This window comes from Pseudorca crassidens, chromosome 17, assembly GCF_039906515.1.
Source record: "Pseudorca crassidens isolate mPseCra1 chromosome 17, mPseCra1.hap1, whole genome shotgun sequence".
Classification (NCBI taxonomy): Eukaryota; Metazoa; Chordata; class Mammalia; order Artiodactyla; family Delphinidae; genus Pseudorca; species Pseudorca crassidens.
The window spans coordinates 25,835,708-25,850,137 of NC_090312.1; the positions used below are offsets into that span (position 1 = coordinate 25,835,708).

The 14,430-nt window shown below is 33.2% G+C and overlaps 1 protein-coding gene across 1 annotated transcript in view; it reads left to right on the top strand.

The window, feature by feature from the left end:
- Nucleotides 1-14,430, top strand: part of LOC137210719 (CUB and sushi domain-containing protein 3) — a 705,705-nt gene that overhangs the window by 527,585 nt on the left and 163,690 nt on the right. The window contains exons 29-30 of the mRNA XM_067712783.1: nucleotides 1,340-1,543; nucleotides 10,732-10,856. Coding sequence (XP_067568884.1) covers nucleotides 1,340-1,543; nucleotides 10,732-10,856 — 329 coding nt within the window. The remainder of the gene's footprint in view (nucleotides 1-1,339; nucleotides 1,544-10,731; nucleotides 10,857-14,430) is intronic.

Here is a 14,430-nt window from a genome sequence, read left to right on the forward strand (position 1 = left end):
CTGGTGTGTTTTTTTGACAATGCTTCACTCTACATATTCTATTTCCTTAGAGTCTAGCACTCTAAATTAAAAATACACAAACTTTTTGTGCTGATGTACTTAGACATGCCAAGGAAATCATTACTCCACTCTAAAATTTTAGTCTCTCATTCTCTTAGGAGAATTCAAACTTTCTTCATGACTATTAAATATTTTTGTGCAATTCAAAGTCAGTTTACATAGTTCTTTTGTCACCTTTTATAGACACACTTCCACATTATATAAAACTAAATTAAGACCTATCATCTGAATATTTTGTTTGAATTATGTATGATCATGTAGTTGTTATTCTCAAATATATCTTGAACTTTATTCCTAATAAGTTTATAAACATTAGTGGTTTGATATTCTTCTTAAACCCTCTTATTCCAATTATAATATTGGCTATAATATTATACTGTTTCATTCTTAATAGTATTCCCTCTGTAAACAATTTGTGGTATTATGAATTTTAAAAGGCACTCTAACAAATGAAGTTATTTTCACTCAAGTCACATATGAGGAATCTGTCTATTTGGAATTCATCCTATCATTTTTTGGGCTGTTATCAAATTCCTTAGTCCCATCTGTATGTGTTTTAAAAAGAAAAAACATCCTGTTATCATTCTATTTTACTTAATCAAAAAGAAGTCACAATTGAAAGACATACCTATAAAGCCTAAAAGCAATTTCAAATTTGATATTGTATGATTATTAAAATAAAACTTCTATTGTTGTTAATCTGTCTGACTTCTGTCTAGCCTGAACGTATTGTCTTCATCAATAACAAACATATTTTGAACAACCAAGTTTATGAACATGCTATGAAATTAATCAAGTGCTGTGTTTGCTTTTTTAAATTTATGTTTTTAGGGGCCAAATACTGTAAAAAAAAAAAAACTTGACATTACCTTATGTAACCTGACATCTGTTTTTTGTAAGCTTGGTATTCCATTTTAAAAAGAAAAAAAAAGATGTATCTCTTTGCTTTCATTCCATAAATTGAAATATCTTACTCAAGCTACATTTTTATATTGATGAGTGTGGTCACATAAAAAACAGAAAAAAAAAAACCTTAACCGATGTTGTTTAAAGGATCAAAAGTGAAATGTTTTTAAATAAAAAATCTTAATGACAATAGCAATATTTATTCATTTTGAATTGTATTTCATTATGTATAAACTTTTATAAGTGTATTCAAATTGTTAACTAAAGTTCAAGTTGGTGAAGATTTCTTTGAAATCTGTTTGCATACTTTCATTTTGAAATCTCTATTTCTCTACCAAATATGAAATTAAAGTCAACAATTATTTGTACGCAGCTGTTCCTAGAACAAGTTCCACACAATGCAGTTCTGTGCCTGAACCAAGGTTTGGAAGAAGGATTGGCAATGAATTTGCAGTTGGTTCATTGGTTCTTTTTGAATGTAATCCTGGATATATTCTCCATGGATCCTTTGCAATTAGGTGTGATTCAGTGCCAAATTCTTTGGCCCAATGGAATGACTCCTTACCTACCTGTATTGGTAAGTTTATAAATTTGTATGCTTTGTGATTGTACATATTATATATCAAAATTAGTTATCATGCATCTTTCAATATTTGTTTCAAATATAATAGTTTTACATTAATTTTAAACTGTTCGTTATGATGTATCTAAATATGCAAATTAGAGTGACTATTTGATGCAATTGAGATGAAATGCAATCAATGAAAATATACATACATATTTCCAATAACACAGAATTGGAATGCTATTAATATGGAATTATTATGTGCTACCATCCTTTGAAATAAATATTATTTTTCATTTTTAAAAGTTTATGCAAAGATTTCTATGCCAATATGTAAGGAATTTACCTATCTTTTAAGGATCACAGAAGCTGATTTTTCTGGGTGTATTTTATCATCAAAAAAATTAGAAAATATGCATTAGTAAATAAATGTTTTTCTCTTCTCTATAAATTATATGTATGTATAAAAATATAAAATAATAATTTTTCCCAGTATTTCACAAATATAAGTGGAAACAATTTGAATGAGTAGATGGTGTAGGGTTGGCCAGAAATCTCATTATTTCAGACTATATTTTTATAATGTTGTACCCAATTTATATTGATAAATAAAATAAACACTGTATGAACTTAGCCCTGCTAAGTTATTTGAAGCAGATTAAAACATTTTCTAAACCATAAAAATAGTTTAGAATCTTATCATATTTCAGGATCATTACAATGACTTTTGGATCTTGTAGAATTCCATGGATGTGGAAAATGTAGACTGTTGGGAAGTTGCTTTCTTCTTTGTTCCAAAAGCATATCTGGAAATTAAAATTTTAAATTATATAGTATTAAACTAAAAGAAGCGTAGTAAAGCTTAATCTCAGGTTAAGAAATAGTTCTAATGAGTTCTTTCTCATTAAAGTTTTATTGGTATGTGACTTGGAAAATGAGAGGAAGTTTTTTTAAAATAAAAGATAAGCAAAATTTTGTCTTTATTTTAATAATCTCAATACTCCACTTTTTGATAGAGAAGACATGAGTGTGCATATAAACAATATAACATATACATTTATAAATATATAAAATCTATTTTTAATAACACTTCTTCCCATACCTGAAAAGAAATTACGTGTCAATAGTTTTTATTTTTAACTTTTTAAAACACATTTTACCATATTTTAACACAGATTAATACAATGTTAATTCATATTTAATTAGAATAAAATATATTCTAAATTGATTTTAATCGAAATTATATGGAATGTACACTCATTACTGAGGAAGTAAAGATAAGGTCTGGTGATATGCATTCATCGAACGTGTACTTTGTATAGGACAAAACTGCTCTAAATCTTTTACCATTCAAATCAGGACGTTATTAATAATTGTGCTGGGAAAGTGGTACAAGTTGGGACTATCGTAAATAAAAAGGAAGGATTGATGGTCACTTATCTCTGTAGGAACTTGATATCACCACTTTTCTTACAAACCAGTAGTTTAGTTCTTCCTGCTACAATAAATGGAATGTGAACTATTCTTTTATTATTCTTTTGTTTGTTGAAAACTCCCTACAAAAAATAATTTAAAACACTGGAAAACTGTAAATGACTCTTCAACTTTCTCATCCTTCAGCTAAATAACCAGTTTCTAATATGATTACCACTTACTTAATGCTTCCTAATTTCCAGGTTTCATGCTGAGTAATATAAATACATATTTAATTAAATCCTCACAGGAAATCTATGGAGAAGTTACTCTCAGAATTTACAGATGAATAAGCTGAGTCTTAGAGAAGTAAAACAGTTTTCTTTTAAAGTGACATAACCTAATAAACAGTAAAGTAGGGGCAGGATTTGAAGATAAGGTTTTCTGACTCCAGACCTCAATGTACATTATAGAAGATTGCTTTTCTTTATGTTTTGGCTGATGAGCTAATTTCCTAATTGGAATTCTATGTCTTATTTATAATGTGGAATTTCTTAACCTGTTCAAGTATACTTTTGACAAACAACAAGTAAAGGAGAATAAATCATCTGGACTTGATGTTCCTCCTATTTTGCACCTAGCATAGAGCTATGGTTAACAGAACAAAGAGATCTTCTTTACACACTTTTATACTCTCATAAGAGAAAATAGATAATGTTCTTCTTTAGGAAGCACAATATATGTTGACTTCATACTCTTATAAAATACTAATAAATAAATTATCCTAAAGGACCATGAGCTGAGAGAAATGTTCCTATATGTCTAGGCCAAAATTAGTCATACAACATGTATAAATCAGAAATTACATTGCTTTAAGTCAGTTTAATAATTGAAGAAAGACACATGATAATAAATCTCTTTAGCCTCACAATAGATTTTAAAATATTTCTCTCTAAATATCAGGAATCAGTAATTATTTCTGCCTCAATTTTCCCAGTAATTATTTGCATAATTTCTGTGTCACTTTTAGTTTCTTTATGTACATACTGATAGAAAATATTAATACCATATAACGGAAGATAACTGGATAAGTAGCTGTCTTCATTTAATTTCATATATACTATGAAAATTCCCTCAAGATAATTATAAAGGTAGAGTGATATGATGACTTATGGAAAGGCATAAACTAGCTCATTAATCTTTAAATATTATTGAAAACATTCATCTATTCAGAGTGTTCAAAGAACCTACATATGCAAAGCAGTGAAATGTAAATCCATGAATTACTTATTAAAGTTCTGTTTATGTATTTATCACGTTAATGTACTAATTAATGGAGAAAAGTTGTAAAGAATCATGTAAAACTGAATAAGTCCTTATAACTGGGAATTGTAGTAGGTTCTCAGCATAAGGGTTAATTAAGTCTTGGGTAGTAGTATTAGGCTTTGACTTTAACATGAAATTGTGGTGATCCTGGAAATTTTACATAATCTCTGATTCTCAATTCCCATATCAATAAAACAGGAAAGTTATAGGTTTACTGTGGCTATTAGATGTTTTAAAGCCTTGGCATAGTTCTTGGAATCATCTAAGTATTCAAAAATTAAGTTGTTTTTGTACTTGCCAAATTCTCCACCATAAAATCAGAAGATAAGACTTCAGTTCTCAAGGTATTAGATCTAAGATAAAAAATTTATATGCAGTGCTGATAAAGGATTTGATATTACTCATTTTTCATTTGTTGATATCTTGTTTTAATAACACTTTAAAGTTATTATATGTAAAAATTATCTTCCACCAAAGATTTTTGCATCTTGGAAAGGGCTAAAAGCATGGACTTGTGTCATTCTTTCTAATTCTAATAATTTAGAGTTCCTTGAAGGCAAGATTTTTCTTTCAATTAAAATTTTCAGAAAGGCTTTGGGGAAATGTAATGACAATTTTCTAGAGGATAATAGTACTTATTTATTAGAATATGCTATTTAGGGGGATTGTGAAATTTCTTTCCATCAATTTATACATTTAAGAGCAATTGGTTAAAAAGGAGCAGAGTTCTAACAATAGGCATATATTCATGATTTGGTTTGTTTTCAGTGTTTGTAAGGGTCTAAAATAAAAATAAACTTAAAGTTAAAATAATGATTACTATAATTCTAATTGGTTGTACAAATATATATTTAATCAAGGTGTGCACTCTGCATTTTCTTCTGACCCTAAAATATTCAAACATTACATTATCCAAAAAATATATATTTTCTTTTGTCCATGAAGGTATGAGGATGAGACAAGAATTAGAAAGAGGAAGGAGATAAAAGGGAGAAGTGAGCTGACATTAAAGAAGAAAAAAGAAACATGAAAGAACAGTTTAAAAGGGGAAAGAGAAAAAATAGAATATTCTGTGAGATGAAGAGTAGAGAATAAGAACTTTACACTGTAAACATAAACCATTTTTGTTTAAAGCAGAAGAAAACCCCTATTCTACATGATTATTAGAAAGCTTTCTCATATGTCATATGTGTCAGTTGACTAATCCTAGTGTTTTTGCCATAAGAAATAAAAATCCATGTAAAGAAAAGGAAGCTCAGGCCATTTGATTACAGATTCATTTCAGCAAGGACCGGCACTCCTACCAGGCATTAAAGCCTTTGAGACCATGCTATGGCTGACATTCAACTTCAGGAGTAAATGCTAGTGGACTGTCCCTAGCATGGATTCAGCTTCACTTTTTACTTTTAAGGGCAAAACATGAGGGACTCAGGAGCCATTACACCACCACTGTCAAAAGCCCCTGGGCTTTAAACACCCTACCTCCTATATTTCTGTTGCATTGGTTTGAAAGTGCATACTTAGAGATAGAAGAAAATTGTATCAGATGACTTCTGTTTCCTGCCAAGATCACACAAAAAGGATATATTACCTTATGCCACTTAAAAAATAATGTATACCTTGTAGAACAGGTGTAAATACAGAAAATCGAATATATAACAGAAGGACATATGGGATTTGTGTGAGACAAGAAATAGATTTTAAATGACATTCAGATGATAGCTCAGTTTTGGTTTTACCATTTGGTCCCACTGCTAATCTTTACATAAATGAAAATATACTTTGCATTTCTATTTTTTACTATAAATATTTTTAGTTTCAAATGTTATGGATAAAAATGATTATGCCTTTAAGTGTTCAAAAATTCAAAAAAAAGAAAAAGGCTTGATGTCTTAAAAATTCAAATATGAGAGTCAAGTGCAGAGTTATCTTAGGTTGATATCAAAGAATTATCTTTAATTTGTGTTCATTTTCAATATTTGTTATCTGGATAAAATTTTAACTGCTTCAAGGTCTTTGAACTTTCTATTTTTTCTCCTTGGAACATGCATCCCCAAAATACCTTTTGGGCTTACTGCATTGCTTCATTCAAGTTTTCACCTTTGTTCCTTGGCCATCCTATCTAAAATAATTTTCTGCTATTCATCCTCCATTCGTTCTCTATACCCTTATCCTGCCTTTTTGTTTTCTTTACAGCAACCACTCACCAGATTATATATAATTTGTTTGTTTATTTTCCTAATCTTTCTTGCCCTCCTCTCCCTGCCACTGTATTCTGTTTTTTGCTCAACAAAAAGAAGACCTGACATACAAGAGGTGTTCCATAAACATTTGTTCAATGAATGGATTTTAGCAAATAAGTGTGATGATTTCATGAATTTTTGTAGAGGTAGGACAACTGGCCAACTTCCCCAATCCAGGGTCCATGAATTTTTTTTTTTTTTTTTTTTTTTTTTTTTTTGCGGTACGCGGGCTTCTCACTGTTGTGGCCTCTCCCGTTGTGGAGCACAGGCTCCAGATGCCCAGGCTCAGCGGCCATAGCTCACGGGCCCAGCCACTCCGCGGCATGTGGGATCTTCCCGGACCGGGGCACGAACCCGTGTCCCCTGCATCGGCAGGCGGACACTCAACCATTGCGCCACCAGGGAAGCCCGGTCCATGCATTTTTAACTTCAGTCTTTCACTGCATGGTGATGCTGTTGCTCACTTTGCTTGCTTAGACCTTTACAAGCCATCTTGAAGCCACAAGACTTTTTTGAGAATCGATAGGAAAGATGCATAGGTAGATTTACATATTACATGGTTAATTTTATTCTTAGAAAGAACAAATTCTCTATTTATACCTTGCAGTTTAGATATAATCTTTGACAGTCTATTCAGGGTATTATACATAATGATTATATTTTCTCCGCCTTCACTAGTTCAATGAATACTCGGTTAACACCTTAAACCAAGTGAGCATCCAATTGAAACCAAAAGAAAATAGTGCCCTACATTTCTAGTGATTTCCATCTCAATTGTAATTGTTTCAGTTTCACAGTTCTTATTGCCGCTATCAACACTTTCATTTTTTTCTGTCATAGTAGAACAGAATACAATGTTGAGTAATTTTGCAAAAAAATCGACATACTAAAATTAAACTATTGGCTTGAAAGCAGCCCCATTAGAAGTGATGTGCAAGTTGTACTTATAGTTAAAATGGTCAAATACTAAGTTAGGGTATCCACAAATTTAACTAACCTGCGTAAGAAAACAATATTTAATAATCTTGTACAGATCTGTCATATCAAGTCATTCTTAGGTAAATTACAATAATATTTTTATAAGAACATTGGACTTGGAACAGAGGTAAACTTGAAAAAGTTGCTGAAGACTGAGTTTTATCTTCTAAATTTGACCTTTTTACACTTCAGATTTCTTAAAATTTTTAGTCTCTTAATATCCCAAACTCTCCTCCCTCTGAGACTCTGTGATAAACACCCTGTAGCCACTAATAGCTCTGACAATATGTGGCCTTAGACGTAAGTATGGCAACCCATGTCTGTGCCATCTTTTCTCAGAGTGGGAAAGAAATAGATGAAAAAATATATACAATATCTGAATCCTCATTCATTGATTCATTTATTCACCCATCCATTCAACCATGAAAAACTTATTAAATATAATAATGAATAGCATTTACTAGTATTTGTATGAAGTGCTATTAAGCATTATCTCATTTAATATTGACACCAATGCCAGGAGTAAGATAAGAATACTATTTCTCTTTTATAGATAGTAAAACCCCTATGGTTTAGAAACAAAAGAAGAATTAATATTTGAACCCAGGTTGCTTGATTCTAAAGTTTGTTCTCTTAATCTATATGTTATGTTGTATAATACTGATTAGAAGGAAAATTTATAATGCATCCTTTTTAAAATAGAAAAGAAATATTAGGCTAAGTTATATACATGGGCAGTAAAACTTTGTAAAACATTATTATATGGTAATGCATATCTGGGAATACTTTTATAATGTAGTATTTTGTTGGTAAAAATAAAAATGATTGAAGTAGAATTAAATATGGCTTGTTTAGGAAAATACTGGAAGAAAGGAATGATGCAGGAATGGTAACAAAGTAACTTGTAATCACAAGATATATACAGATATGCAACCAGTCACTCAATAATTTATTTAACAAGCACTTATTTAGTGCTTACCAAGCGTCAGGTCCCTTTCTAGGCACTGGCAACATAGCTTTGAATCAGAAGATAAGATCTCTGCCCTTATGGAGTTTACATTTTGTTCAGATAGTGGTAAATACTATGGAGAAAAGTAAAGCAGAGGCTGAAGATTGGAGGAAGACATCCAGGGCATGTTGCTGTTTGACATCCAAATGAGGTGAATGAAGTGGGCTGGGAGGTATATAAATAAAAGTCAAGGAGGTAAGCACATTTATAGACTATGAGGGGGAGAAAGGTCTAGTCATGTTCAAGCCACAACAAGAATCTCATGTGTCTAGAACAGAGTGAATGATGGCAAGAGTGATAGAAGAGTTTGGAGAGGCAGAGCAGAGGCCAAGTCATATGGAACCTCAAAGTCTGGGAAGAGTTCGAATTTTTTCTAAGTAGTGTGGGAATTCATTGAGCTAGAGAGTGATGTGATCTCAGTTTCTGGAAAATCACTGTGGCTAGTGTAAGGGGCAGGGGGTGAGTAGAAGCAGTAAGACTGAATAGAAAACTATTGCAGAAGGGGAGGGGAAAGTCAATCGTGATGTGGATTGGAAGACCATGATCAGTGATGAGAACCGGTGAACTTTGGGGTATATTTTTAAGATAGAACTGACAAAGTTTGCTGACAGATTGAATATAAATGTAAATGTGAATTTGAAAAGAAAGATAAATTAGGTGGTAACATTTACTGAGATGGCAAATAGTATAGATGGGGGAGAATTTCAAAAGTATTGTTTTGGATGTATGAATTTTGGGATACTTAGTCGATATATTGTAGGACTCTGGGTAGAAGTCATGGTTAGAGATAAACATTTAGTAGTCATAATCTATAGATGACATGTAAATGGATGCCACCACTGAGGGGCGGTAGTTACAAAGAGATGAGAAGATGGTGTAGGTCACAGTGTTACAGCATTTACATTGAAAGGATCAGAAGAAGGAGGATGAGCTAAAAAAATATTTCTTTAAAAATACTTTATCACACTGTTTTAAAAGTTTAAAAATTTAAAAAGTTTGTAGTATTCTTTTGAGTAATTACCCTAGATTTTTGCATTCAGTTTTAGAAGCGGCACAAAGCTATAGTATTACCTTTTTAAAAAAAATTATTACAAAAATATATCCTGGTATCTCACCATTATAGCCAGATTAGGACAAATGTCCAAGAATCACAGTGCCATTGGAACCTAAAATAACAGTAGTTGTAGCGAAAGGAAATATAATTTATTGATTTCTTATTGCATTCCAAGCAGTGTGGTAGCTTCTTTATGTACATTATCATACCTATTTATTTTCCACAAAAGCCCCTCGGAAACAATTTCATTACCATTTCACAGACAAGGCATCTGAGTTTCAGAGAGTTCAGGGAACACGTCCAACATCACACAGTATTTCAAATCATAAGCTAGGTCATTCCCAGAATCAAGCTGACGCTACCAGCAGTGTAGGAATTTTGCTTTAAGATTAGTACCTTTTAATACTGTTAGAAGCTTTTATTGACATCAAAGCAGGTCTCCATACTTAGTCTTTCTTGTAGTAGTTGTACTGGCAGTAACCAGACTGGAACCATATTGAGTATTTTCTTTCCACTGAAGAGCATGAACGTGGAGCCAAACCACCAGTATTCAAATCCTGTCTTCATCTCTGACTAGCTGTGTGATCTTGGGCAAGTTATTTAATCTGTTAGTGACTCCATTTCCTCAGCTGTAAAATGGGGAGAATACTTACTCATATCTCATTGGATTGTCGGGAAGCTTTAATGAGTTACAATATGTAAAGTCCTTAGAAGAGTGTTGGTATATAGGCTCTATATAAATGTTAGAACATAACTGTTATCATCATCACTATTACTCTGCAAAGGATTTTATTACTACTCAAAAGATACATGAAGAGAAAAGTAACAAATATAAGAATTCTTCAAAAAATTCTATACCTAGATATGAACAATTTTTAACACGTGTCAGTGAACTTGTCAGTAATATAATACAAATGATATGCTATTATTGAGTTAATTATAGTATGACTTTAGATATGCCATTGTAAGTTTTCCATTAATGTTGTCTAATTATTTTTTAAAGGTTTTTGTGCTATAGGAAGACAATTTTCATTGTTCTTATGAGTTTTAAAACATAGTATGATTTGGTTGTGTTTGCAAGTCTAGCATCTGTCTGAGATGTTATCTCTGACCTTTTCTCCTATTTTAATTCTTTGCATTAGAATGAACTCCCTTTCTTGGCTTGCTTTACTTTCAGTGCCCTGTGGTGGAATTTTAAGTAAGCGCAAAGGGACTATTTTGTCTCCTGGATACCCTGAGCCTTATGACAACAATCTGAATTGTGTATGGAAGATGACAGTGCCAGAGGGAGCTGGCATTCAAGTAAGAATATTTAAATTTTTCTTCTTTTCATTGTATAATTGAAGTTAATTTTTTCAGAGATGACAAGGATGCACGTAATTTCTAGAATTTTAGCCAGTGCTTTTGACAGATGTGGCTGAATTTAAAAGAAAGATACTTACCATTAATTTTTTCACCTGCAAGTAACAGAAAGCCAATTCAAGATAGCATAAGCAGTAAGAAAAATGTGTTGCTCCACATAACATGGAAACTTTGAGTAGGATGGTTTAAGGGTTGTTTACTTCAGAGGTTCAGTTGTGTAATTCCTGACCCAGGTTTTTTTCCATCGCTCTGTTCTGCTATTCTTAGCATGTTGGCTTAACTCTTGGACTTCCTTTCTCATGGTTTTGAGATGGCTGCAAAAGCTCTAGGCATAACAGGCTTCCACATCAATGGCCAATAGACAAAATGGAATCTCTCTATTTTATGTACTTTTGTAACAGTTAAGAGAACTTTTCAAGAAACCGTTTAGCAGACTTTCCCTCCTGTCCTATGGACCAAAATTACAATGGTACCCATTTTTAAGCCATACACTGGGCAATAACAGAAGATTTACTATGATTTGGCTTAAAAAAATTAAGATTAGGTACCTGGATCAGGCAAGGGGCTTAGCCTTCTCTGGCGTACACAACTCTCATTTAATTGAACAAAACCGTTCTCTGTCAGCAAGGAAGATGAATGCTATTCTATAGACGGTAAACAGTATCTACCATATTACTTCAATTGTGACCATTTTGTGGGGGGAGCAATTTGACCAGCTACTCTGTTTGAGAAGGAAATTATTTCTGGATGAGTTGGTAGCATTTTACTGCTGTGTCAGTATTTACCCGATGGAACACAATTATGCTTCACAAAGTATTACATAGTCTATATTTTATAAAAATAACGACTGTTTCTCCAATTGAGTCATAGGGTTTTCCTTTAGAATCTTGAGATATATATCAGTCATGGAAAAAGTAGCCAAGGCATCATTCATTAAACCTGAAATAGGATAGAAGTATAATTTTCAGTAAAAATAATAAACTTTTTGAATTTATCTTTATAACTTTTCAGAAAATTCAAAAAACTTACTTAACAGGTGTCGGGTATAAAATAGGCCAATAAATCAATGAAAAAACTTGAAATGCACTTTTTCAGTATTTTAAAAACATTAACAATCCAAAAACTGCTGATATTCTGGCTAGTTGTACTATTATTTTATGGTCAACTTGTAAAATTCGAAGATAACCAATCAACCCTATCCTATTATTGGTAGATTTAATAAAGATTTTAGGATTGTCCAGACAATCTGAAATGAGGTGATGCCTTTAAAACTTTCCTAGAACATTTACTATATCATCTGCCTATACATTTATGAAGATTACCCTAGAGTATCTATATAGTGACATCAGCTTGACCATTTCTATCTCATCTTAAAATAATAATACCCTTGGCATTTCCCCTCTAGTTCTCATCCTCTATTTCTGACGCCCTGCAATGTGGCTTCAGCATCCAGTGCTCTATTTGAGTCATTCTTATAGTGATCACTGAGGACCCATGCCATTAAATCCATTGAATTGCTCATCCTTCCTATTTTGTTAGCAACATTCTATGCTACCCATTCTCCCCTCACTCTTTTTTTTTTTTTTTTTGCGGTACGCGGACCTCTCACTGTTGTGGCCTCTCCCATTGCGGAGGACAGGCTCCGGACACGCAGCCTCAGCGGCCATGGCTCACAGGCCCAGCTGCTCCGCGGCATTTGGGATCTTCCCGGACCGGGGCACAAACCCGTGTCCCCTGCATTGGCAGGCGGACTCTCAACCACAAGGAAGCCCTCTCCCCTCACTCTTAAAACAACTTTTCCCTCCATTCTACCCAGTACTCTCTTGGATTTTGTTTTGTTTTCTTTTCTACATGTATGGCTTCTGCTTCTACATCTAGGAACATGATCTCCTCTTCTTCACTTCATCAGATATGGTGTTTGTGAGATTCTGTGGCCTTTGTCCATCTCACATTATACCATTCTCTCTGCCACCTTGTCTATTTTCACAGCTTCAAATACCATTATGTGCTGATGATGTCCAGGACCTGAATCACAGCAGATAAACAGAAAACATCGTTTTTAAATGAAGGATTGAATAAATGATGATTTCTTTTTTTAATTATTATTTTGACTTTTATTTATTATTATTTTGAATTTTATTTTATTTATTTTTTTATACAGCAGTTTCTTATTAGTCATCAATTTTATCCACATCAGTGTATACATGTCAATCCCAGTGGCCCAATTCATCACGCCACCACCACCACCCCCCACACTTTCCCCCCTGGGTGTCCATATATTTGTTCTCTACATCTGTGTCTATTTCTGCCCTGCAAACCGGTTCATCTGTACCATTTTTCTAGGTTCCACATATATGCGTTGATATACGATATTTGTTTTTCTCTTTCTGACTTACTTCACTCTGTATGACAGTCTCTAGATCCACCCACGTTTCTACAAATAACCCAATTTCATTCCTTTTTATGGCTGAGTAATATTCCATTGTATATATATACCACATCTTCTTTATCCATTCATCTGTCGATGGGCATTTAGGTTACTTCCATGACCTGGCTATTGTAAATAGTGCTGCAATGAACATTGGGGTGCATGTGTCTTTTTGAATTATGGTTTTCTCTGGGTATATGCCCAGTAGTGGGATTGCTGGGTCATATGGTAATTCTATTTTTAGTTTTTGAAGGAACCTCTATACTGTTCTCGATAGTGACTGTATCAATTTACATTCCCATCAACAATGCAAGAGGGTTCCCTTTTCTCCACACCGTCTCCAGCATTTGTTGTTTGTAGATTTTCTGATGATGCTCTTTCTAACTGGTGTGAGGTGATACCTCATTGTATTTTTCATTTGCATTTCTCTAATAATTAGTGATGTTGAGCAGCTTTTCATGTGCCTCTTGGCAATCTGTATGTCTTCTTTGGAGAAATGTCTATTTAGGTCTTCTGCCCATTTTTTTTTTTTTTTTTTTTTGCGGTACGCGGACCTCTCACTGTTGTGGCCTTACCCATTGCGGAGCACAGGCTCCGGACACACAGGCTCAGCAGCCATGGCTCACGGGCCCAGCTGCTCTGCAGCACGTGGGATCATCCCGGACTGGGGCACAAACCCGTGTCCCCTGCATCAGGCGGACTCTCAACCACTGCGCCACCAGGGAGGCCCTTTTGCCCATTTTTTTATTGGGTTATTTGTTTTTTTACTATTGAGCTGCATGAGCTGTTTATATATTTTGGAGATTAATCCTTTGTCTGTTGATTTGTTTGAAAATATTTTCTCCTATTCTGAGGGTTGTCTTTTCATCTTGTTTGTAGTTTACTTTGCTTTGCAAAAGCTTTTAAGTTTCCTTAGGTCCCATTTGTTTCTTTTCTTTTTGTTTTTATTTCCATTACTCTAGGAGGTGGATCAGAAAAGAACTTGCTGTGATTTATATCAAAGAGTGTTCTTCCTATGTATTCTTCTAAGAGTTTTATACTGTCCAGTCTTACATTTAGGTCTCTAATCCATTTTGAGTTTATCTT